Below are 26,744 nucleotides of genomic sequence, written 5' to 3' on the forward strand. Positions count from 1 at the left end.
GTGGGCTTTTTTATGCTAAAACGAGGAAAACGCCAAATTTGGTCAGAATAGACGCATTTTGACCGGTTTAATTTTTTTTTAAAATGTGACATACGAGAAAAAAATAATAAAATATTTCCAAATGCATAAAAAAAAATCTCCATTTTTCCTAAATAAGTTCAAAACCTATCCTTTTCCCAATTAAATTTTAAAATAACCCCTAATCTAAATAACCCGGATTCCTGGAAACTTTTGAAATAACATGGAGTAGTTGGAAGGAAAAATATGTCCAAATAAATAAAAAAGTAAATAAAAAATTATTTTAAAAAAACGATTTGAAACAAAAATATGGCCAAGCGAATGTTTGGTTACGTCTCTGTTATTTGGATTCCAAAACAGAGCATGCATTGGAGGGATGATATGGTTTCTTCTACAACTCTTCAAAGCAATGCGTCGCTTTCAGTTTAGAAAATCCGCGTTACAGAGAGGTTAAGCTACAGCTACTTTCTTCTTCATAACCCTAATTTTAGCAATCACAGATTGGATTTGAGGTTCTTGGCGAAGAAGATGGTGCTCCCTTTCTTGTTTCTGTTCCCCAAATTTAGTAAAACAATCGTAATCAAACCCACTCCCCACTCCCTTTACAGCAACTTACATTCTTTTCGTTTCTCCTCACCGTATTCCAATTCCGTCAGCTCTGTCGACGGCAGTGGGTGCGTTTTCGGGCTATGGAAACTCCCGTAGCTGAAGAAGAAACCAACGATTCACATTCCACTGCCCACACGGTGATCGCGATTAGTAGGGATAAGAACAGTCAATATGCGGTTAAATGGGCTGTGGAACATCTGCTCAACAGGAAGAACACTGGCGATTGCATCCTTATTCATGTTCGGGACCAGAGCTTGCATCCCCGTAGGTACCCGTCTCCCTTGTTGTTGACGTCGTTTGGCCGTCGTCATTTTGGTTAATTCTTTTATATGATTAAATTGTCGCGTCCTTAACCGAAATGTACTGGAGTACGCTATGGCGTTTGGAGATGAAGCAATGATTTCTTGTGATTTTGCCTTTATATGCAGAGGAGGCGGATACGGTTCCTAAGGAGTGTCGTCCACCGACTGAAGCTGAGTTGCATCAGTTCTTCCTTCCCTATCGAGGATTCTGTGCACGAAAAGGAGTAAACAATTTCCCAATTCTTTGTCATAAGCAGATAATTGGATAGTTCTCGTTTTCTGATGTGATAATGAATCATTTATGAATTAGATCAAAATGTTAGCAAACACTCCTATAATATTATTCCATAAGATTAGTTTTACACATATCCAACAAGGAACTACGAGCATGGCATATGGCATATTGAGTTGGTTCTGAGAAACCATTCGATTTAATTAGGGTTATTTTTCCCTCTTAAAATGCATTTTTAAGTCAACTTCTTAAAAGGAAATATTTGTATTTTTCGCAATTTTCAGATAGTCGCAAAGGAGATAATCATCCATGACATTGACGTTCCAAGTGCACTAATTGACTATGTCAGTAAACACTCCATTAGCAATATTGTTGTGGGTGCTTCCAGCCGGAATGCTATTTTGAGGTCTGTCTTTCTCTTTGCCTCTGGTAGGGAAGATTTTAACGGTGTATTTAAGAAATTAGTCTATAAGCTATTAGTATTACATTGATGCAGGAAGTTCAAGAATCCTGATGTCCCAACGTCCTTACTCAAATCAACTCCAGAATCATGCTCTGTATATGTCATAGCTAGAGGAAAAGTTCATACTAAGAGATTGAGAAAGCGACATAAGTCACAAACTGATGCAAGAGAAACACGAACCAGAACTCCACAAATCGGCAGGTCTCTATCAAAAATACAAAAATCAGCATATTCTAATATCTCAGGACTATCTGAAGATATAAACAGGTAGAAATTCAATATATAATTTTTTGGGTATATACAACATTCCACAACATCCATCTCTCTCATGTGTGACACATTTATTTGATTAACTTCTTTTTTTGCATCTTCACTAATTTCCTGTGTAGATAGAATTATTATCATTAGCTGATTGGGATACCGATGTAGTGGCTTTCTGGAATTGCGTACTTGAAATGTAATCCAAGTAAAAGAGCAGATAAAATTTCTGAAAAATTTGATTCTTTTTTTCTGGTGTGCCAAGACAAAAGCCCAATTTTCCTTTTAACTCATTCAGTGCTCTTTGTTTGTGTAGACTCATAGGATAAGCATACAGTCTCTTAAATTTTTTTCCCCTTTATTCTCCGTTAGTAGCTTTGGCTGCTAGCCTGGAACTGCCTCTAGAAGTGATGGTTGAAACAAATGACTAACAACAGTTTGTTTCAATTGTAGGGATAGTTCTGGCACCAGTAATGATTCAATGTCAGGCATTAGTGACTTTTCGGGGCCTCTCAGTTTCAAATCAATTGATACATCCTTTGAGAACACAGATTTTTCCTTAACCACCTCCTCAGAGAATAGTTCGAGGAGCTTTGTTTCCTCTAACACCCCGGTAAGTAAAGAATTAAACAATTTCATGTCCAGCTGAGGAGCTGTCTGATTTTGGTCAATTAATGGTTACATTTCAAACATCAGTTTTATTTGAGTTTATATTTGGGCGAAAAAATTTAATACCTTTTAAGTTATGTAGTTATAAACATGGATGATTGACTAAATAAGTTAGCTTATCTGCATTTGCAGCCTTCCATCGAATCTGAGATGAGAAAGTTGAGGTTTGAAATCAAACGGACAATGGAAATGTATGATTCAGCTTCCAAGGAAGCTGTAATAGCAAAACAAAAGGTAAGAACCGATGGCTACATTTTCTATATCAAATGATATTCTTAATCTAAGAAGTTCTAGACGGTATATTGTTTGAAGCCTGTTGATCCTGAAAGGAAAATACTATGTTTGATAACTGATATCAGGCAAAGGAACTCCAACAGTTGAAGATGGAAATGGAAGAAGACAGAAAAAATGAGCACAGTAAATCTGCAGAAGAGACTCTAACAGCATTGGCAGAGTTTGAGAAGCAGAAGAACAAGGCTGCGACAGAAGCAGCTCTAATGGCACAGAAGTTGGCTGAACTAGAGACCCAGAAACAACGAATTATTACTGAAGAAAAAGCTAGGATTGAGGCAGAGGAGAGGAAGAAAACAATGGAGTTATTTGAACACAGTAATATCTGCTATAGACGCTACAGCATTGACGAGATTGAAGCTGCAACAGATCATTTTAATGAGTCAAACAAGATTGGTGAGGGTGGCTATGGACCTGTTTACCAAGGCTCACTTGATCATACTTCCGTTGCCATTAAGATCTTGCGACCAGATAGATCTCATGGGCAGAGACAATTCCAGCAAGAGGTAAATTTCCCTTTTCTTTGTTTATCTTGGCTGGAAATAACTGCACTCAATTATCAGCTATTCGTAAGTTTCCTGTAATAGTACATCGTTTAGTTGACTGCTACTTCTTTGTCTCCGGTTGTGATAACATGAAACTGAATAAGAAAAATATATTTACAATGAATTATAATGCGTAAACTTTCACCCAATTTATGCATTTAAAAAAAAGTTCTTGAAGATTCGATGTTCATCATTTGCAGATTGAGGTTCTAAGCCGCATGAGGCATCCACACATGGTTCTCCTCTTAGGTGCATGCCCAGAATACGGTTGCCTTGTTTATGAATTTATGGAAAACGGGAGTTTGGAAGACCGTCTCTTCCAAAAAGATAACACTCCTCCAATCCCCTGGAGAACCCGTTTCAAGATAGCTTCTGACATTGCCACTGCCCTACTCTTCCTTCATCAAATGAAGCCAGAACCTGTAGTGCATCGTGATCTCAAGCCAGCCAACATTCTCTTAGATCAAAACTACGTGAGCAAAATAGGCGACGTGGGTTTGGCCAGGCTAGTTCCACCATCAGTTGCCGATAGTGTCACTCAATATCACATGACTGCTGCAGCTGGAACCTTCTGTTACATTGATCCAGAATATCAACAAACAGGAATGTTGGGGGTGAAATCAGATATTTACTCATTTGGTGTTCTGCTACTTCAGCTCATCACTGCAAGGTCACCCATGGGTCTTTCATATCAGGTTGAGGAGGCCATTGAACATGGCAGATTCCCACAGATACTTGATCCTGCAATTACAGATTGGCCTATTGAAGATACTCTAGGACTCGCTCAATTAGCCCTGAAGTGCTGTGAGCTAAGGAAAAGAGATAGGCCTGACCTCCGTTCAGTTCTATTGCCAGAACTAGTCAGGTTAAGAAATCTGGGGTCCGGCGAAATGCCACCAAAGGGCAAGCTCCCAAATGTCAACAAACCACATGATCAATGGGCGGCTAACTCGGCTCCAATTTTGAAGGGATCAGAAAGTGAGGTTAGTTTGCACTTGACATCTTAATTCCTAAACCAAAACTACAATTTCTTTGTTCTTGTGTACAGTTTCCAAAAAGCATCATGAAATGGGAAGGGATTAGGGAATTGCATCTTTAAAATCTCATGCTAAAACTTGTGTGAAAAAAGGTTAAACAAAAAAGTTTGGTCAATTTTTATTGTTACCAGGCTTTAAACTTTTTCACACACGAGAAACCTTTGCATTTATATCGTGTTATTATGTATAATCAGGAAGGAATGAGAAACAATCCTAACAACCTGCCAATGGAAATTCAACGTAGATCTATGTGAGAAAAAGATGGCAGCGATTGAAAGCGAATACGAGATTTTGGAGCCAAAAGGGTATTGGTTTGAATACCGTTTCTCCACAGATAAAGAAAAAGTGGAGCTGGAGCAACAGTGATGCAAATGTCTTAAATATGCCATTACCAATGAGTGGAAAACGAGTTGATGTAATGTCAAAGAAGCAGCAGCAAAGCAGCTCTGAACGCTGTTGGTCTTTTGCAAGTTGTGCTTCTGCTGCTAGTATGGGGTTGAAGAAACTACACTCCTTTTCATAAAAAAGAAAAAATAAAAATAAAAAAGAGAGAGAATTTATTGTGTAATTTCATTGTTTTTATATTTCTGTTCTTTCTGACCAAGCACTTAAATTCACTTGTGATTGCCTGCAAATGTGGTGTTTGTTCCCACATCAACAACCCACTTGCAAGTTGTAAGTTGTAAGTTGTAAGTTGTATTTCATTTCATCACACTTGGGTTATATTCTATTAATTAATTATAAATCAGTGAACTTTCTGATTCATAGCTCAAACGTTTTCCAGCTTTTTTTTTTCCCCTCAAGGTTTCAATTTTGTTTAGGGTACAAAGGTTGGATTAGGTTGAGAGAGATTTTTCGGACCAACTCGAAAATTTAGGTTGGCTATTCGAAAGATCCGAACAGAGTTTCCAACCTAACCCATAAAATTTGAGTTGGGTCAGGTATTTGTTTGTTTTTTCCTTATTAATTTAAAATACTTAAATTCATCTACAACACATGATTAATAACTAAAAATTCATAATATTCAAATGTTAAATACTAAATACACATAATATTCAAATGTTAACTTTAAGCAAAGACAAATATTGTAACCATCCTAAAAGAAAAACATTAAAATTTCAATCTAAAGTTAAACTCTAAAAATTAAAACATAATATGTATACATATAATTCAGGTTGGGTTTGGGTCCAATTGGATAAAAATATATATTTAACCGAGACCTAACCCAAACCCACAAAAATAGAAAATATTTGACCCAATCCAAGAACAAAACTAAGTCAATCCAACTTTTACTATTTGAGTTGGATAGTCCAAATTATTGGGTCATTTGAACACTCCTAATTTTGTCCATGTGATGTAAAAACTTGTATTATAGCACTATAATAATATAGCCTTTTTCAAGAAGAAGAGATCGAGAGATGATATAATTAGGGATGGCTTTCCTTGTTACGTTCATGCGTTTTATTTAAGGGACAGTTGCAAAATAACAATCAAACCTAAAGTATTAGGAGATATAACATAATGTAAAAAAAATTACAAATATGACAAAATTTATATAGTCTATAAGTGATAGATCATATTATTGATAGAAGTCTATCAATGATAGACCATATCACTAATAAGAGTCTATCAACGATAGAAGTCTATCGCTAGTAGATTTTGTTATATTTGCAATTTTTTAAAATATAAAAATGTTACCAAATGTAATTACCATTTATTTAATTGTTCGTTCTACTATGAGATAATCATACAAGTTTTTTAACAAGTGATGGATAATTATTATATATGGAAATAATTGATGTTTTTGGTTAAACTAGTTAGTTTAAGCTATGTGCATTGTACAGATTTGATAAAGTTGAAAATGAATTTTACATATATGAGTTGGAAACAATAATCTTATAATTGATAGTCATTTTTTGTTTATATATATATATACTTTTTTTTTTAATTTTCGATTTAAATCTGTAATCTCTTAGTTTAAGTATTTGATAGTAAGAAAACAAATAAACTAATAATATTGTCATTTATAATAAGAAAAAATTAAAATAAAAGCTAATCACTTTTATTAGAAATAAAAACATATTTCTAATATATTTGTAACTACTATTTACCCTGTCTCTTATACACATCTAGATGTGTATAAGAGACAGGCTCGGCTCGACAGTGGATCGATCGGCTCCTGGACGGCCGCTCGAAATAAAAAAAAAAGAGAGAATTCAATCTAAATCTCAGTCACACACAAAGGTTAAAAAACACCATTCACATTAAATTATAAGAAAAAAGAAAAAATTGAAAAAGATGGCATACCTTAAACAAATAAAAAAATGAAGGTGCGATGCCTAGTGTCACGGTCATGCTTTCCAGGACCTGTTGCCCATGGCCACATGCCTATCTCAACTCCTTTTTATCATGCTTTCATCTTATGTATTTCATTATGTAAGTTAGTTTGCTTTATTAGTTCATCTTGTTATAAGTGGCCGCTCGCCTATGTCTATATGTAAGGGTGACAGTCACAAAATTGCTTAGAATGCACTATATGGGGATAAGACTAACTATTATATTTTTATACCTAGAGTGGTATGCTATAGCCGTTGTTGTTGCTTATTACTTTTGAGCCTACTACAGTCTTTCTTCTCTCAACTCATGCTTTCAAATGCTTGCAAAAACCTTTTCCTCTAAACCCGTTTTCTAAAACCGTTTTCTCTAAAACGGGGGTAGAGGTTGCAAGAGGCACTCAGTGTACCATCGGCGATCTGAATTCGAATTGGCTGACTTGTTTATGAGCGGGAACAAGTGTTGCACAATGGCTAAGTGAAGATTCTGAAAGTACGATTGTGACAGTTGGTATCAGAGCTAAGTCAGCTCACAAAGAGAAAAATCAATAATCATGTTGGCGACAAAGAATTTGAACAAGTACCAAACGTATAGGTTGGTAGAGATGGAAGAGCAAATGCTCTACCTAAGAGAAGTCCTTGATAGTATTCGTTTATTGGAAACTTGAGTGCAAAAAGTTGCAGAGAAAGTGGACGGAATTGATGCGGTAGTTGGCGGCCTAGACGGGTTACTCGTTAGAGAATTGATGATGAGGGTTGAGACCCTAGAGACAAAGACTGCACGATCTAGCAGTTTCGAATGTGGGGATAGCTTAATGAGCTCTATTGCTCATATAGAGGAGTGCGTCGAAGAATTAGATGGCTCCCATAAAGCAATTATTCAAATGGTAACTAATTTGTACGAAAATTTTCGATTGACCCTCGACGTCATCAGAGCCGAGATTGCGGATGTGAGCGCAAGAGTGAATCTCACTATTCGAGTAGTAAGGAACCAAGCCCCACCTAGGGGAGCAATCCAAGTTAACAAGATAAAGATCCTGGAACCAAAACCCTTCCGTGGAGTACGGGATGCGAAGACCTTGAAAAATTGTCTCTGACCTTGAAGAATACTTCAAGACGATGAACATCGTGATAGAGGACACAAGAGTCACACTAGCAACCATGTATCTAGCTGAAGATGCAAAATTGTAATGGAGATCACGATTTATGGACATGCAAGAAGGGTGTTGCCTGATAGATACCTCAGATAAATTGAAACAATAACTTCATTCATAGTTCTTTCCTGAGAACGTTGAGATTTTAGCGTGCGTGTGCGTGTGTATCTGTGTCTGTGTTTGTGTCTGTGCGTGATTGTGTGCATGTGCATGTGTGCAAGGCCTATTGTCAACCAATTGTACTTTTCTAGTTATAACTACGAAAAGGTGCACGATCCCGCGAATTACTTCTAACAAAATGAAGAAATCATATTGAAGAACCATAGCATTTCGTGATTCAATGGTAAATCAACTTTGATTCTCTATCAACCAATAATGTGGGACTATTAATATGGTTAAAGCTAAACCGTTTGATGTCCGGACACAGCATGGTACTCTTTCTACTATTATGTTAATACATAAATTGTTTCAAATTTGTTGGGATTTTTTTTTCGATATAGAACACTTATGTCAATAAAATGATTTGAACCCCATTTTTTTTCGTTTTTTATCCAATGCTAAATCGAATTCCATTAAATTTTGGCTCCGATTAATGTTTACCCATTATGTTTGGACTTTAGATTCGTATTTTGGAGGTTGAGAGTGTGCTATCCAGTTTTACAAAACATTGATTTTGGGTGATTCTAGCACGATTTTGGGTGAGTAGTTTGGTTTGGATCCTCTATTGGATCTAATATAATTGTTGTAATTTGATTTCTAATATAATTGTTGGATCTAATATAATTGTTGTAATTTGATTTTTAATTATCCATTATTGATTTGTCCAAAAGGGGTGATTTGTCGTTTAAAGCTTTGGAGGGATTTGGTTGCTAATTGTTTGAGCATAAATTATAGTGTTATGATTCAAGATTTTTGTTAAAGATTGATTTGCTTGAACATTATTTGGGTTTGTTGTTGAGGTAAGTAATCTTACTACTGGAACCGTCTTTGAGTTAAGGTACTAAGAAAAATGATTTAGTAGATTTGACTGATGATATTAAGAAGCAAGATATCTCTAGAATTGCTTTGTGAGCATGATGATTAAAGTATGTGACTGATATGATTATGATTAAAGTATATGACTAATATAACTGTAATATAAGTAAGTTATTGATATAATTATGTGTGGAACCAAGAGACAAGTACTATAATTTATGTTGTGAATTTTACTAAAAGCATGATATGTTTATAGATAGGAGTGATGATTTACTCTCCTAACACTACTATGTTATCGAAAGCCGACGGGTTTCCTACCACACTATCGGACATCTACGGTTTTCCTACTATGTTATCGGAAGCCTACAGGTTTCCTACTATGTTATCGAAAATCAATGTGTTCTCTACCATGTTATCGGGTATCGATGGATGCCCTACTATGTTTATGAACCTTCGGGCCACCAGATGCGTGTTAGGTTGAGTTAAATCGTTCACTAGATGACCATCCAGGATTTTGTTTATTATATGCATGTCTCACTAGTATGTTGCATTTATTGGATATAACTGCATAGCCTGACCTTGGTATGTTTTTCAGGTAAGGAAAAGGATACATCGGCGAATGACAGTAGGAATCCGTGATCGTGTCACTGGGACTAGACAAATGTTTCCGCTTATGTTTTTTTATGTTTTCATGATTTAAAATCTTAGTTTTTTTTTTTAATTAAAATTAAAAAGTTTTCAGTGTTTGCTCTGTTGGTTGTTTTAGACAAAAATTTTTAGTAAAATTTTGTTTAAATTAAGGGTACCTGATTAATGATTTTTAGTTGTTTAGTTTTAATAAAAGTTAGTTATTTTATAATATTTATTTGGTTTTAGCCCATTCATGAAAAGTATTGTTTTTAGATGTATGTATACATATAGTAATGACCTAGTATCATGGAATCGGATCATTACACTTCTAATTCTAAAAGGGGAACGCGGGGAGGGGGGGAGGGGGGTAAAAATGAAGAGATACATAAAGTGAAAAAATGGTAGGTGATGCCTAGAAGCTTTGAAAGAAACTTAAAATGTTAAAGAATAAGGAAAAAAATACAATGTGGTAATATTGCTTAAATAAGTTTTAAGAAAACATGCTACATAAACTTAAGAGGGCAGGTTAATAAAAGTAAAATTAAAAGAAGAAAAAAAGTAGAAGAAGAAAAGGAAGATGAGATATGGAAACTAAAAGTTTAAGTCATCTATATATTTATTGAGGAAATTTGGACTTGGAAATTCTTATTTGATTTTACAAAAATAATTTAAATAGATAATTTTAAAAAAAAAAAAAATCAAAGTAGATTAGTTAGAGATAAAATGTGATTTTTTTTTAAAAAAAAATTCTTTATTTAACATAAAATGGGTATTAGTTAGAGATAAAGTGTGATTCTTTTTTCACATTTTTTATCTTTATTTAACGTAAAATAGATATTAGTCAGAGATAAAATATAAAAAGTTTATTGATTGATTTTAAATATCAAATTACCTATAATAACCCTATGACCATCATCCCGGGAAATCAAAAGTTTCTTCTCATAACCCCTTCTAGCTCTTTATTTATTGTGAAATAAATATTAGTTAGAGATAGTGTGTTTTTTTTTTAAAAAAAAATGGTTTATTTAATATGAATAATATATTAGTTAGAGATAAAATGTGATTTTTTTTATAAAAAAAATCTCTTTATTTAACTTAAAGTAGATATTAGTTAGAGATAAAATATGACTTTTTGATTTAAAAAAACTTTTATTTAACATGAAGTATGTTTTTTTTTTTTTTTTTTGTTAATATCTTTCTCTTCCAACGTATCAATGACATAAAAAGTATAAATCAAATTTTGATTTCTTTTTAAAAAAATTTCGTGTGATGCTCAAAATTAGGGGAAAAACTTTATTTAATAATTTAAATATCAAATTATTTAAGACAATCCTATGACCATCATCATCTAGAAGGGACAAAAGATGAAATCAAAAGTTTATCTCCTATAGCCCCTTTTAGATAGTACTAATGTGAGTTGCACGTGTTACATGAAGTTCTAAAAGGTAATTTGTTACGAAATTTTAATAACACAACTTTAATTTATGAGTAAGAGAGTTTTATTTTTTAAATAAATCATAAAAAACATTTAATAAAATTTTGGAAGTAGAGTGTGAAAAACTATAGTTATTTTAATGGAATATAGAATGTATTATAAAAGAATATATAAATTAAACATGCATAAAATAAAATATAAATTAAATATTTTGTACTACTTTTTTAAAAAGTGTGATAATTATCATCTTAGTAAAAAAAATGGTTCTATTTTAATCGGGACTATTTGATCATCTTCCTAATTTTATATGAACAAAATTTATTTTAAAATTCATAGTTACTTGGTTAAAAAAATGTATTTGATATTCGAATTTGGATTATTTGATTATCCTGTTAATTTTGTAATATTTTTCATTAAATTTCTTGATAATTATCATTTAGCTAATTTAATTCCCAAGATTTGATTGTCTTCTTAATTTCAAACTTTGATTTAAACCAAGTTTTTTTTTTTCATTTCATGATAATCCTTTCTTATTTTTGTTTAAACTTTTTTATAGGATGATTTGACTCTTACTTTTATTTTTTTTTCCTTTTATTTAATGTGAAGGAGAGATATTAGAAATAAAATAAGGTTTTTTTTTTAATAATTTAAATGTGAAACTACATAAAATATTCTCATTATCATAAGCTAAAGGAGCAAATGGAAAAATCAAATATTTCTCCCATAACCCTTTTTAAATAGTATAGATTAAAATTTTGTTATAATAATCTTATAGTTTGATTTTTCCTTTTTTGATTATTTGATTATCTTTTTAAATTCAATTTTTGATTTGAACCAATATTTTTTTCTATAAAAAATATATTGCGATAATTTTTCTTATTTAATAAAAAAAAAATTATTGGATGATTTGATTAGCCTCCTAATTTTAAACTCTAAATTTAAAAAAAGAAATATTTATTTGGTTTGGATGATTTGATTATTCTCCTAATTTTAATTTTAAACTTTAATTTCAACAAGAAAAATATTTTTTCCTATGCAAACAAGAATCACAAACTTAATGCCGTTTGATTTGCAACGATCTTTTTCATAATTTTAAATTGTATTTTCAAATTTGTATGAATTGGTGTGCATTTACAATATTTGTTTTTTTTTTTTTTATAAAGGTATTGTAATTAAAGTATGAGGTGGGGAAATCGAACCTCAGACCTCGAGGTCAATAGTACGAACAAGTTGAACTACACTCTTGTTGGTTATTTACAACAAATTTGAAAAGAGAAAGAAATAATAAAAGCATGAAAATAGTAAATATATATATATATATTATAAACCCCAAACTCATTGATGTGCATTTACAAAAATTAAAAGGTGAAAAAACTACCAAACATTAAAACAATTACTCTCTTCTTTGGCACTTTGTCGGTATGTAATTAAAGCAAGGTATTTTCTCCACCATGTTTAATATGTGAGGATTAGAAAGTGAAAAAAAATTAAAAAAACCAAAAAAGAGAGAGAAAAAGAGGTGATATCTTCCTCAAGAAGATAGAAGATATATTTGAAACAGATAAATTAAACTTCTTAGGAATAGAAAAGAAACATCGAAAAACATATTGCTATTAATGAAATTAAAAAATATATATTTACAAGAAAATCCCTAAAAAAAAAAAAAAACAAGAAGTTAGAGATAGTCAATTGGGAAATTAAAAGAACAAAAAAAAAAGAGAGAGAGAGAGAGGAGATATCTATGGAAAATGAGAGGTTTAAATTAGCTATTTATAGATAAATTTTTGACATAAATCATAATTTTATTTGATTTTATTTTTAAAATTTCTTTATTTAATGTGAAGTAAAAATTTTATTAGGGATAATATGTGATCTAAAAATATCATGGACAAGAAATTAGAGAATTAAATATGATTTGTTTTTATTTTTATTTTGTCTTTATTTAATTTGAAGTAAATATTATAGATAAAATGAGATTTTAAAAAATATTTTCGTGAATAAGAGATTAAAGATAAAATATGATTTTTTTTTTAAAAAAAAACTTTTATTTTTAGAGAAGTAGAAATTATTAAAGATAAAATATGTTTTTTTAAAAGTATTTTTTGGAAATTAGAGGTTAGAGAACGAAATTTGATTTTTAAATTTTTTTTCCAACTATTTGATGTGGAGTAGATATTAGAGATAAAATAAGATTTTTTTTAAATAATTTAAATGTGAAATTAAATAAAATATCCTAATTACCATAAACTAAAAAGGCAAACGAAAAAAATGGTTCTCCTCCACAATCCCTTTGTATATAATATAGAATATAGATACATAGATACATTACAATATTGAATCTTAGTCGACCTTTAGTATTGTGTATGTATCTACTTACAAAGAAAATTAAAAATTTGAATCTGAATAGATTTTTACTTAATTTTGTGTTTACTAAGTTTATTCCTATTGTTCACACAATTAGTTATTGTTTATGAGATATGTTAGATTATTTTATTTAAGGATTATATGACAAGTTAATTTTGGGCTAAAAAAAACAGTGATGTAATACATTGGTAAAAAATTAGATATATTATTAGATAAAATTATAAAAAGGTTAGTGTCTAAACAAATATTTTAAGGACCACTAATTTATATCCTCAAACTTTGCACGTTTTGTTAATTAAAATATCGAATTTGTATATGCGAATGAGTTTAAACTCTCTCTTTCTATTCATGACTACATTAATTTGTTTTCATAAATCAACTCAAAATCATTTCGATAACATTATTCTTATCGAGTATTATGCAATTATTCTTAAACAAGTATAGAAAAATAGATGAATAAGAGATGATTTTATCCAACATTTCTCTCGGTCTAAATTCATTCACATTTAAATAATTTCCAAAACTTAGGGTATAGAAGTTTAAGTTTTTTTATTAACACAACCACTAGTATCTGATTTTAAATGATTCAATATGCCCATTTAGGGGTATATGTTGATGGTTATATTATATAAATACCCTTAAGTTTTGAGATATTGAAAGTTTCATTTGTACATTATAATTTTGAAATTTAACTTGGTTCATAAATATCATTGGAGAATTATTTTTTTCATTAAAACAAGAAGAAAATTAACACTGTTACAGATTTGTAAAAACTAAAAAACATAAGTATTTACAACATCATCCATATGTAAATTGACTTGAAAACTAATGTGTAAAAATTGATTAGGCATGTACATTTAATAATATATAAAAAATAACAACAATCTTATAACTTTAAATGAGTTATAATCCTTTTATATAAAAAAAAAAAAAAAAAAAATCGACCAATTTTAAAGTTTAACAATATATATATTTCTTGTTGTAAAAGAATTTATAAACTTTTAAAAAATGTAGAAACTTAATTGAATAAAAAAATTTTTATATAAGAAACCTATCTCTGGTTATATATTTTCATAAATGTCTTTTTTTCAAATAGATCTTTTTAGTGTTATTTTTGGACAATTTTATCCTTTTTATATTTATTTATATTCGTTTTATTTATATATTTTCCTATTTTCGAAGCTATTTTAATGATTGAGAGAGAAAATACATTTATTATAAAGAGAGAAAATACATTTAATATAGTTTTTCTCATTTATCAATTGAAGAGAGAAAATGCATTTCTTTTGTTTTTTTTTTCTATTTTCCAATTTGAAAAAAAAAATCATTTAATAAAATTTTATTTTCTATTTATGTTGGTTTTCACATATCAATTTATTGGTTTTTTTTTTAAAAAAAAAATGTACGGATTAATGGTTATTCTAGATATACCTTTGAACATTTTGACAAATTCATGATTATTTTAAATATACCTTAGAACATTTTGTTAGGTATTTGAAAATATTCTAACCAATATATGAAATATATTACCGTTTTTAAATTAGAGATGAACTTGATACTTGACATAAATCATAACATAAACCAATATATGAAATATACTACGGTATGTAAATCTTCATAAATTTCATTTACACCATAGTATGTATATCATAATACAACAAATCTAAATAAAAAAAACACTTGTTTATATCAAATAAATGAATACATATACCACAATATATAGCAAATTTCCCATAAAAGCTAAATAAAAAAAAACATATATATCACAATATATATAAAAAAATAGGAGAAAAATAAAGTTCATATTCATATGGGGTTTATAATACATAACCCTCCATCTTCAGCTCTTCTTATTCAGCCATTATCGTCATGAATCTCTACCCGTCATTGTCGACCGGATTTGCTCACCCCTTCATGCCGTCAACCGAATCTGCTCAACCCATCACCGTCGATTTGTCCCATGCCGTCTGCACCATCGATTCGTCTCAAGTCGTTTGTGTCATCTTGTCGCCCCACATCGTTGTCTACCACCTGCAACTCACATCATCGGAAGGAGAAAAGAGAGGGAGGAGAAAGGAGAAAAAGAGGGAAGAGGAATATATGAGTGTGAATTACAAGGGACAGAATATGTGAAATATATTATTTGAGAGAAAGAATATGTATGACGAGAGAATACATAGAAAAGAGAGAAATAAATAAATAAATATATATATAATAGTTAAATTGTAAATAGACACTGATATTAGTGAAAATAGAGAACATTGATTTTTTTAATATAAAAAATGAAATGTTCAAGAATACCTAACTATTCTTTAGGTATTTTAGGTAGAAATCCTTGAATAAACCTCAAAGGGAAGGGAATGTTTAACCTTTTAAAATAAAATAATTAGAAACTTCACGTGGACAGCACGGGAGACTAAATTAATCTGCTGTATCTTACAAAAACCGACTTTGTAGCTGACGTGTTTGGGTTCGGCTGAGTTGAGCCGCCTTATAACCTCGGTCAACCGGAGATAGACTGGAAACTAGAAAGAGCAAAATTGAACCGGAATGGGCGGTTCACGGCTCCCCTCAACGGAAAACCGGTGTGATTCTTTTTCCCGCATAAAATAGGGAGAATCGCGGTTCTTAAGAATTTCTCTCTCTCCTTCATTTCTTTCTGGAGAGAATTGAGCGTAACCCTAAGCTTAGAACTCAAATCTCAGCTATGGCGGACCGTTCTTCCAATCGCGATTCTGATTCAGGGTTTGATCATGGGTCATCTCAACCACGTCTTTACAATCCCTACAAGGATCTTCAGGTTCCTTATCGAAACTTCCAGCTTCCAACCTCCCCAGAGTTTCTTTTCGATGAAGAAGCTCGCCGCCAGCGTCGATCTTGGGGTGAGAATCTCACCTTCTACACTGGTTGCGGTTACCTCGCTGGTGCAGTAGGCGGTGCGTCTACAGGACTCGTATCCGGCGTCAAATCTTTTGAATCAGGCGATACTTTGAAACTCCGGATCAATCGGATCCTCAACTCGTCTGGTCATTCAGGGCGTCTCTGGGGGAATCGGCTCGGCGTGATTGGGCTGCTATATGCTGGTTTGGAGAGCGGGATTGAGGCTGTGAGGGATACGGACGACGTGTGGAATTGTGTTGCGGCGGGACTTGGCACCGGTGCGCTTTATCGTGCAGCAAGAGGGGTGAGATCGGCCGCGGTAGCTGGCGCTATTGGTGGTGTTGTCGTTGGCGTGGCGGTGACGGGTAAGCAGATGTTGAAGCGGTACGTGCCGATATGAAGGTGGAAAGGAATGTTATTTTGCAATTTTGATCGATATACTTCGTGTTAGGGAGTCATAGTTTTATATGGGAAACTGTGATGAGAATGCTGAGGATTGAATTAACTAATTCACTTGATATTTTCTATACGAGGTTAACTCGTGCTTCTTCATTAGCTTCATTGAGTGATGTAATTCGTCGAGTTCTCTGATAATGAATAATCTTCAAGAATTTAGACTTGTGGTATGGGAATGATCAATTATTTCCATTACGTCTGATAATTTGGTTGTAAGTAAGGAAATTATTTGAGGTTTGATCGTTGTCTTATCTCATCAATTAGTAGTAGCTTATTGTTCTGCTGCTTAAGCAATTGTGCAATACATTATTTTCTTGTTTGAGAACAGAAGAGAGATCCATGTTTGATGCTTTCATGGCTTGATGGAGTTCAAAAGAATTGTGATCCCGTGGTCTGTGCGTGCCAATAATGGTGAAATTTGTAGAAAATTAGAATGCCCTTCTTGAGCTTAGGAATTTGGTTAGTCTTATATGTCTGGTATGAGCAAATGAATTTCAACTTTTATTTCTTACCTGCTCACGCTCTAATGGTGTTGATATGTGAGACTACCTGGGGTCATAATTTTTACCTTGCCGGTCATCCTTCATTCATCAATTCCAATCCTTTTTGTTGTAGAAAACTTTTATCTTGCTTATTGTTAGCAATTATCTGATCATCAAAGGGCACGAGAAGTGTTCTTATCAAATGAAATATGTTCTTTCAAGTTACCATCTTTTATGGAGATTTTGTTCAACTTCGGAAAAGTTAGGCTTATGTTTTCGATTTTCTGTATGGGAGACGAAAACGAGGAAGGTTATATTTTGAAGCAGGTTCGTTATAAATGTAATGGTAACTATTTAGTGTCTTGCTAATAGTTGGTTAGTTACAAATACGGCCTTATTTGAATGGATCTATTCTATAGGTTGTATAACTGTGTCCTTGAGTTCTAAGTTAGTTAGTTACAGATGAAATGTTATCTCTACAATGGCTTGTTATCTTGATATATGTCCTTTCAAAAATGATATTGCATATTGATTGAGCTCGGAATATTAAAAAATAGGAAAGATATGCTTTGAATTTCTCCATGCACTACCCTTGATTGTTATTATTTGAGAGGGTTATTACTTGGGATGATGAGACAAATCTGGGAAAATCGATCTATGGCGGTTCTGGAATCTCAATGTCCTTTGAATGCTTTGAGCCATTGGAGTGTCAACTGCCTCACAGGTGCATTTCTTTTATTGTTTCACATCTCTTTATTTACATCATGGTCAACTGTTCTCGTTTTAGCAATCTTAACTATATTATAGATTACGCTCACAAGCCTAAAAGAACTGGCAGGTACTACCATATTTTTACCACATTCTTTGGCTTCATCAGCCTGAGAAATTTACCAGTATAAGCTTTCTTTATGGCAACTGAAGGTATGGAAAGGATTCTCGCTGTAACAAAACTTATTGGAATTGACTGAACTTTGACATATGAACTAAAGACAATTTGGCAGTTTGAACAACTAGAGGAGAGGCATTCATCTCGTGGAGGATGACAAAAGCAACTGTTGAAACGAATAATAGATGGATATTGTCACTCAACAACTAGTCAGCTGAGGTATGTAAAAGGTTTCACTGAGATGAAATGGCTTCTCCTCTGTTCATAAAGCTCAATTTAAGCCAGTCAAAGCAATTCCTTTTCGTTGACTCTTCTGATCTTCTAATCAATCTTCAAGGTTGAATTAAAAAAACGATGATATTTTAATATCAGAAAGTACCCACCTGAATCCCCCCACCCCACCAGCCCACATCATGTAAACACAGAAAAGTCTTTGTATGTTCTTTTGTTGTTAGATGTTTTTATTTACTCTTTCCATTATGTTAATTCTTGGGGAAGCTTTGTTTATCCTAATTTCACTTTAGAAATTTCTTTTAAATCTAAGGTTTAATTCTTATTTTGGTATATGAACTTTCAAGTTTATGTTGTTTTTAGTCTATTTAATTCTTGTGTTGATCCATTTGTTTCCAAACTTTTAGAAGCTCTTTTTTAATCTTTACTTCTAGTTTGGTTTTAACAAATTAACTCAAAGCTTTGAGTATGCATACTAGCATTTACGTTAACACGAACATTGGACAAAGTGGATTTAAGGTAGAAAAGTAACATAACATGAACTAGAATGATTTCTTTAAAAAATTGAAGACTTGAAATAAGCATTTTGAAAGTTCACGAGGTCTTGAAACATCCTGAATTTTCGGAAGTAGCACATCCTTTGATAAAAAAGAAGGTAAAGAAATTGGAATGTATGGCCAAAGTCTGGTGTGTTGTATATGAGTTGAGTTATTACTATACGAATGATGGCATTTTGTTCTCATGAGCTGTTCAACATTGCTGATTTTTGTAGGCTTTCAATTTATGATAAAAACTTAATTCATTTTTAGGAATTGCCTTTCATAGCCATCTTCTTCCAAACAAAGTTGGATTCCCTTTTTTCTTTTTTCTTTTTTCTTTTTGAAAGCAAAGTTGGATTATTATTAGCAGTGACAATTTTGATATCTGCTAAAAAAAGAAGAAAAAGCCCGATCATTTTAATATAATTTACACAAAATATCACAAAAAATTGTGGCTACAAATCTAGTAAAAATCCCGAGGAATGCATTCCTAGCGTTAATTGTTTATATTAAATTCACAATAAAGAAGTTAAAGAGTTTGGAAAATATATTATTTAAATTCACAATAAAGAAGTTGTTGAAGGATAAAATTTTGGATCAATCACAAGTCACCACGTTGTTTGCTAAATTAATAACGAATTTCTAAATCATTAAATTTGGGTCCAATTAGAAGTTGACACATGTCCTAAATTGAATTATTAGAAGTTGACACATGTCCTGAATTGAATTGAAGACAAGTTTCGATGACGTAGTTGGCCCAATTTGATATTATTATTTGGGTTTAAAGTTCAAACTACAAAAAAAAAAAAAAAAAAGTTGAATTGAACCTAAATTTCAGATCAGGCCCAAAATCAATTAATTGGGCCCAGGTCCATGGATCAACCAAACCCATGAAGCCCGCCTGAGAAGGATTTTTTTTCTACATCCAGAGGATCCTTGAAGACACAAAGACTCTTCCAAGACTTTTACTCCAAGATTTCTACTTCAAGCTTCCAAGACTTCTACTTCAAGAACGTTCGACGCTTTTCTTCTTCAAGTCAAGCACATTCACCCAACTAAGAGAGAATTAGAGGATCAAGTACTAGAGATCGAACCACATCACATCAAATCAACTTCAACATCAACACCAACTCAAGTTCAACTCCACGAAACACGTTTCTCTGAAAACCTCGTGTGAACAAATTAGCACAACCAGTGGGACCTCTCTACCTCTCATATCTCTCAGCATCCAAACAAGCCAAATGGTACCTAAGAAGATGGCATCCAAAGCTTCCTCCACAAACGGCTCGTGCATGGGACCTGTCACCTGCGGCTGCTCAAGAGAAATCATGCAGAAGCAAGAGCAGAGCTCCCTCATCGCCCACAACGTCTTGAGGAAAATGATGGAATCCCCGTAAAGTGGGGTTGTCATCAAGGAAAACCCCTTGTTTGACAACTCTACTTCCGCATCCAACAGGCTGAAAAGAGATTCACCGCTAGGTGTGATTTCTGTCATGATGGTGGATGTAACAGCGGAATCGGCCATGGCAGAAATGGAAAGGAAGATTAACCTCCTGATGAAAGCCGTCGAGGAGCGAGACCATGAGATCGCTGCCCTGAAAGAATAAATGCAGTCTCGAGAGGCTGCCGAATCAAGCCAAGCACCCACGGTCAAAGCAATTGGCAAGGGGAAGACCGTGCTACAAGAAAACCAATTGCAACAGTCAGCCTCGGTGGCCTCTCTATCGGTCCAACAACTGCAAGACATGATCATAACCTCCATAAGAGCTCAATATAGAGGGTCGGCTCAAACTTCCTTCATGTATTCCAAGCCATACACCCAGAGGATTGACAACCTGAGAATGCCTACAGGGTATCAACCACCAAAGTTCCAACAATTTGACGGAAAGGGCAACTCAAAGCAACACATCGCCCACTTCGTAGAAACATGCAAAAATATGGGAACAAGGGGAGACCTGCTAGTCAAACAGTTCGTCATAACCCTCAAAGGGAACACTTTTTACTGGTACACAGACTTAGAGCCTGAGGTGATTGACAGCTGGGAGCAACTTGAAAGAGAATTCTTGAACCGCTTCTACAACACTAGGCACACCGTCAGCATGATGGAGCTGACGAATGCTAAACAACAGAAAGGGGAGCCAGTCGTCGACTATATCAACCGATGGAGAGCTCTGGTCTGGATTGCAAAGATCGACTCACCGAATTGTCTGCTGTGGAAATGTGCACGCAGGGTATGCATTGGGAACTCCTCTATATCCTTCAGGGGATAAAGCCCCGTACCTTTGAAGAATTGGCGACCCGCGCTCATGACATGGAGCTAAGTATTGCCAACAGAGGAACGAAGGACTTTCTGAGCCACGAACTGAGGAAAGACAAGAAGGAGGTGAGGGGCTTCGAGAAAATTGTGAAGGGCGCCACAAAGGAATCAATGGTCGTTAATACAACCCCATTGAAGTTCTCCTCAAAAGGGAAAGAAAAGAAGATTAAAAAAATCAAAGACGAGAAGGCGAAAAGACGTCAGCCCACCTGAAAAGAACGAGTAGGAAAAAGTCTACCATTCCCCGACTATGACATTTGGCGGATTATGCTGAAGCAACGTTACTAGAAGAACTACTCTTATCCAAGCTCGACTAGTAATTGCTCAAATGATCCGGTAACAGGGTTCGGCAAGATGTGATGATATTCAACTTTACTGCAAGTTCACAGCTGGTCATTAGCATCCACCGGACTCGAAAATAGTTGTTTGTACTGAAGGTAATTGGGATCCTTATAATTGGCCAGCGAGAGAGAATAATAGCACTGGATCACTCTGACGGATGGTGGTCTACTTAAATGAATGTCCTGTGTTGGCACTGACCGGTAACTCTCCAGAGCGTATGCCAAGCAGCCAATTCATTATTTTATGAAGATAAATGGAGAGTTCGATCCAAGTTTTGGGACCTTTGAACTTGTTAGTGCAAGTTTTCATGCAGGAGTCCAAATCACAGTGATCTCAAAAATGGAGAAGAGGTGTTACCGACAATGACGATAACGACATGTTGGATACTTGTGGTGGTCGTAAGAAGAAAGATGCACTGAACCTTTACCCAGATAAGAGGATATCGCTCTCATTTAGAAGGCTACAAGAGAGGACAATGGTGCACAAAAAGGATGTAAGGATAAAGAAAAAAAGGCTCGATAGGTCCAAGGTTGTTGACGGAGAGACAAGGATGTTCCTTCGTCCCAGACGACAATGACTCCTTTTGCGCCACTTTACCTCTCGGAAGACTTCTGCCAATTTGGGACGTTCAGAGGAGAGATACAGGAGGCTTCTAGCAGGGCGTGCGTTATGGTGCATATTTTAGTCATCAGGAACGAAGAAGATTACCATTCTCAGGCTCATCTTAAGTCGACACGGCACCAAGGGTTCCGTCACTATTTACATGACGACCTGCTTTACCCTCCCGCAGAAACTTAGCACCGACTATTGATACGGCGCTGTTAGAAGCCATGCTCTTGGGGTTGACGATTCGACAACTCTACGCAGACAACGATGTTTATAGCCTCTGCTTAGTTGGCGCCATCCATAGGCTTCTCGACGAAGACTCTGCTACTGGGATCGCCACTGACTATATAGGTCCTTTGTAACGTTCTGGATATATTCAAGTAATCAGTAGAGTGCCGTCGAAATCGCGTGCATCGACTAACGGATTTAACGCCAATCAAGTATAGGATGCCTAAAGACGACTATGGAAACAGTTTGAGGGATAAACTACTGCGACGACGCTATCAAACAACAAATTAGTAATTTCAGGGTTTTTTATCAAGGCAACCAGAGGGGAGATAGGCATGATACGCTTATGGACGCTCCTCATTGGCGTGATCTAAAAAGGCCCGACGCGACTGTTTCATTGTGAATAGACTCAAAGACCACCTTACATGAACTGCTTATTGAGGACGCCTTTGGGATCATGGGTTAATGATACGGTAGTGATTACATTTTTCGACACTACAATCAGGTGTAAGTTTACAAGATTCAGAGTGTAGAAGGTCAGATTATGCAGTTAAAGTCTATTTTGTAGAAGTGATGTCTCAACTCTCGCAGATTGCCAAAAGATTTTATCCTAAAAGAGCGGAGCAATTCCGGTGAGGAGATAATCTCGGTAGAAGAAACTTGTTTAGACAAAGAAAGCGTGTGGGATCCGGTCGTAGAGGTCGCCAAGTAAGAACAAAAGAAAAGAGGCAGGGTTTAGCAAGAGTACGAGCCTCCAGTTCACAGATGCAGAGATAACAATGTCCCATCCACGTTGAAACTACACCGTGGTGTGGGATGAGAAAGCCTTCAAAAAACCCTCCGATATCTGCCTATGTTTCCTTTGTCGGCGACGAAAAAAAAAGGTGAGCTCGCTTTTTAGGATGTGCACAAAAGGTTGTTGCAGCGTCGGCGGATCATAGAGGAAATTCTTAAAGGAGTGGTTGTCGTGCACGCCCGAATATGTCACGCGTGGGTATTACAGACAGCAGAGAGTCCACAAGCCAGAGGCGCGGACTGGTCGAACCGGGGCTAACAGGCTAGCCTGAGTTAGGCGGACTGAAGACGGATGTTCATCGCACAAAGCTTGTCAAGGCTGTTGTTAGAAGGCGTGGGCCTACGGACTTTCATAACTCACACTGAGTTCAAAAGTTTGAAGATTTACGAGCAACCCCAACTCTCGCCAACCCAAAAGAAGCTTTTGCAAGAGGGACACACTATACCCACGTCGAGGGCGGGACTCGGATATGAGCCGTTAAAGCCAGTCCGCATAATCAGAAAGGCAAAAGGGAAAGTGGCCAACAACAATCACATCACTGTGGAAGAAGTTGATGATACAGGAGAAAATGAGGGCAAAGATAAAAGAGCCTCAGCCTTCAACCGTATTAGACCACCCGCCGCACGTGCCTTGGTCTTCGAAAGATTAAGCATGACAAAAGCAGAAAAGGGAATCCCACATGTTATTCTCAGAGATACTCGACGCTCAGTCTTTCGAAGGTTAACTTCGCCAAATGAAGAAAATGAGGAAATCATCCGTCAATTGTTGGTGGTGGTGCGATCGTCAGCCTTTGGAAGACTAGGCACAATTCCAAAGGAGAGTGAAGGAAAAACCCGTACTCCCATTTTTTATCGCTTGAAGCACGAGAGGGTTGAAGATCCCCTTGACCAATGTGTCCCTAGTAAGACAAAGGGGAAGGGAAGAGTCGGCGCTGACGCCCCCGAAACAACTACAGGAAAGAGGGGGCCGATACCCTGAGCGTCCGTCTGGCGGTGAATCAACCTTAAAAACGCTGAAGCATTATCGGACCGGAAGCCATCAGGAGAGGCAAGAAGTGATGGAGAAATCCGTAGTACCATCCCCTCACGCATGAAGAGAAAGACCTTCGTTACCTTAAACACAAGTGAGGGCACACTCAAAGTAAAGCGGCGCGATGTAGTTTTCACCAATCCTCATAATGGAAATTTAGAGCAGGAGGAAGGCGAAACTTCATGCCACCACATCACCATCACTGAAGAATCCGAAGAAGGTATGACCGAAGAGGAAGTGGAAGACGCTCCACAAGGTCTAGAGGACGGTGGTCAATCCACGGTGGATGAGCTAAAAGAGGTGAATCTGGGCACCGTAGAAGAGCCACGTCCGACTTTCATTAGTGTGTCCCTCTCGGAGGGGGAAGAGGACGAATACATGAGTTTACTCATCGAGTACAGGGATGTTTTCGCCTAGTCATACAAAGAGATGTTGGGACTAGATCCAAAAGTAGCAGTCCACCATCTCACGACCAAACAGGGGTGTCGACACGTTAAGCAGGCTCAACGACGCTTTTGGCCAGAACTTATCCCCCAGATTAAGGTTGAGGTCAATAAGCTGATTGAGGCCGGGTTCATTCATGAAGTTAAACATCCAACATGGATAGCCAACATTGTCCCGGTTAGAAAAAATAATGGACAGCTTCGGGTTTGCGTAGACTTTCACAACCTAAACAGTGTCTGTCCTAAAGACGACTTTCCATTGCCCATCGCAGAGATTATAGTCGATGTGACAACGGGACATGAGGCCCTATCCTTCATGGATGGATCCTCCGGGTATAACAAGATACGGATGGCCCTCGCAGACAAGGAAATGACAGCATTTTGAACCCCAAAAGGGATATATTGTTACAAGGTAATACCATTCGGGTTGAAGAACACCGGTGCTACTTATCAACGTGCCATGCAAAAGGTGTTTGACGATATGTTGCACAAACATGTGGAGTGTTATATAGATGACCTTGTGATCAAGACTAAGCGACGACAGGATCATTTGAAAGATCTAAGGATTGTGTTCGACCGCCTGCGAAAGTACCAGTTAAAGATGAACCCCCTCAAATGCGCGTTTGGCGTAACTTCAGTAAATTTTCTGGGTTTCGTTGTGAGACATCGAGGGATAGAGATATACCAATCCAAGATTGATGCCAACCAGAAGATTCCTAGACCAAGAAATCTACATGAGTTGAGAAGTTTGCACGGACGTCTGGCCTACATCCGGAGGTTTATTTCTAACCTAGCAGGGCGGTGTCAACCTTTTCAAAGACTGATGAGAAAGGGAGAGAAATTCAAATGGGACGAGGCCTGTCAGAATGCTTTCGATAGCATAAAGAGGTATCTGATCAGCCCTCCTGTCTTAGGAGCCCCAGTAGCGGGCAAACCATTGATACTGTACATTGCAACGCAAGAGAGATCACTGGGGGCACTATTGGCACAAGAAAAAGAAAAGGGAAAAGAACGCGCTCTTTATTACTTGAGTAGAATCTTGAATGGAGCCGAGATCAATTATTCCCCTATGGAGAAGACATGTCTCGCGCTCTTCTTCGCCATAGATAAGTTGAGGCACTACATGCAGGCCTTCACAGTCCACTTAATTGCGAAAGCCGACCCCATCAAGTACGTCCTGTCCAGGCCGATCATCTCAGGATGTTTAGCCAAATGGGCAATCATGCTTCAACAGTACGACATTGTTTATGTACCACAAAGGGCAGTTAAAGGGTAGGCATTGGCCGACTTCCTGGCAGATCACCCGGTCCATCGGATTGTGAGTTAAGTGAAGACTTTCCCGATGACGAAGTTCTCTTCACAGAAATCTCAGGACTACGGGTTATGTTCTTTGACGGTGCGACACAAAAAAGTGGTGCGGGGGCAGGTATCGTCCTCATTTCGCTAGAAAAGCACATGCTACCTTATAGCTTCGCACTTGCCGAGCCATGTTCAAACAACGTCGCCGAATACCAAGCTTTGATAATTGGCCTCCAGATGGCCTTAGAGATTGGAGTAGCTTGTATAGAAATCTTCGGTGACTCAAAGTTGATAATCAATCAACTCTTATGCCAGTACGAGGTGAAGCATGACGACTTGAAACCCTACTTCACTTACGCTCGTCAGTTGATGGAGAAGTTCGAAAGCGTGGCATTGGAACATGTCCCGATGACGGAGAAGAAGAAAGCGGATGCCTTGGCAAACTTAGCCACTGCATTAACGAATCTGGATAATGTGCCCCTTAATATATCGCTTTGGCGGAGATGGGTTGTACCTCTGATTGGGACTGCATATGGGGGAATGAATGCAATATCAATCTACCTAACCGATGAGGAGGACTGACGGCAGCCCATCATAGATTACCTTTAGCATGGAAGGCTCCCGGATGACTCCCGCTATAAAATCAAGGTTCGCAAGAGGGCCGCGCATTTCATTTACTATAAAGAGGTCCTATACTGTCGATCCCTTGAAGGACTTTTCCTTCGATGTCTCAGTAAGGAAGAGTCAGCGAAGGCTTTAGAGGAAGCACACTCAGGCGTATGCGGCGCGCATCAAGCGGGACCAAAGCTACAATTCCAGCTGAAAAGAATGGGTTATTATTGGCCGAGAATTATCCAGGACTCAATAGATTATGCAAAGAAATGTGAAGCCTGTC

General features: G+C 35.8%; 2 protein-coding genes across 4 annotated transcripts; both read left to right on the forward strand.

Annotated features, from left to right (window-relative positions):
• The first annotated feature begins 344 nt into the window (after nt 1–344).
• Nucleotides 345–5,189, forward strand: LOC120085014 (U-box domain-containing protein 35-like). Of its 3 annotated transcripts, none has more exons than XM_039040831.1 (9): nt 345–895; nt 1,056–1,153; nt 1,446–1,567; nt 1,658–1,891; nt 2,336–2,495; nt 2,684–2,785; nt 2,911–3,348; nt 3,588–4,370; nt 4,669–5,189. In XM_039040831.1, exons 1-9 carry the CDS (start codon nt 799–801, stop codon nt 4,945–4,947), a joined length of 2,313 nt encoding a protein of 770 aa, XP_038896759.1. In that variant the 5' UTR covers nt 345–798; the 3' UTR covers nt 4,948–5,189. The 3 variants fall into 3 exon arrangements, with proteins under 3 accessions (XP_038896759.1, XP_038896760.1, XP_038896758.1); XM_039040832.1 differs by having other exon boundaries at nt 346–891; nt 4,619–4,811; XM_039040830.1 differs by having other exon boundaries at nt 708–891.
• Nucleotides 5,190–15,940: 10,751 nt separating this feature from the next.
• On the forward strand, nt 15,941–16,941 carry LOC120084841 (mitochondrial import inner membrane translocase subunit TIM23-2-like). The gene has a single exon (XM_039040657.1). It carries the CDS (start codon nt 16,023–16,025, stop codon nt 16,593–16,595), a length of 573 nt encoding a protein of 190 aa, XP_038896585.1. The 5' UTR covers nt 15,941–16,022; the 3' UTR covers nt 16,596–16,941.
• The last annotated feature ends 9,803 nt before the right edge of the window (nt 16,942–26,744 follow it).

This window comes from Benincasa hispida, chromosome 9 (assembly GCF_009727055.1).
Source record: "Benincasa hispida cultivar B227 chromosome 9, ASM972705v1, whole genome shotgun sequence".
Taxonomy (NCBI): domain Eukaryota; kingdom Viridiplantae; phylum Streptophyta; class Magnoliopsida; order Cucurbitales; family Cucurbitaceae; genus Benincasa; species Benincasa hispida.

What these genes read in the sequence shown, in the direction of transcription:
- LOC120085014 (XM_039040830.1), top strand. Translation starts at nt 708, where the DNA reads ATGGAAACTCCCGTAGCTGAAGAAGAAACCAACGATTCACATTCCACT. An exon ending in CTATCTGAAGATATAAACAG is followed by an intron (nt 1,892 to 2,335) that starts GTAGAAATTCAA and finishes TTTCAATTGTAG; the next exon opens with GGATAGTTCTGGCACCAGTA. An exon ending in AGAGACAATTCCAGCAAGAG is followed by an intron (nt 3,349 to 3,587) that starts GTAAATTTCCCT and finishes CATCATTTGCAG; the next exon opens with ATTGAGGTTCTAAGCCGCAT.
- LOC120084841 (XM_039040657.1), top strand. Translation starts at nt 16,023, where the DNA reads ATGGCGGACCGTTCTTCCAATCGCGATTCTGATTCAGGGTTTGATCAT.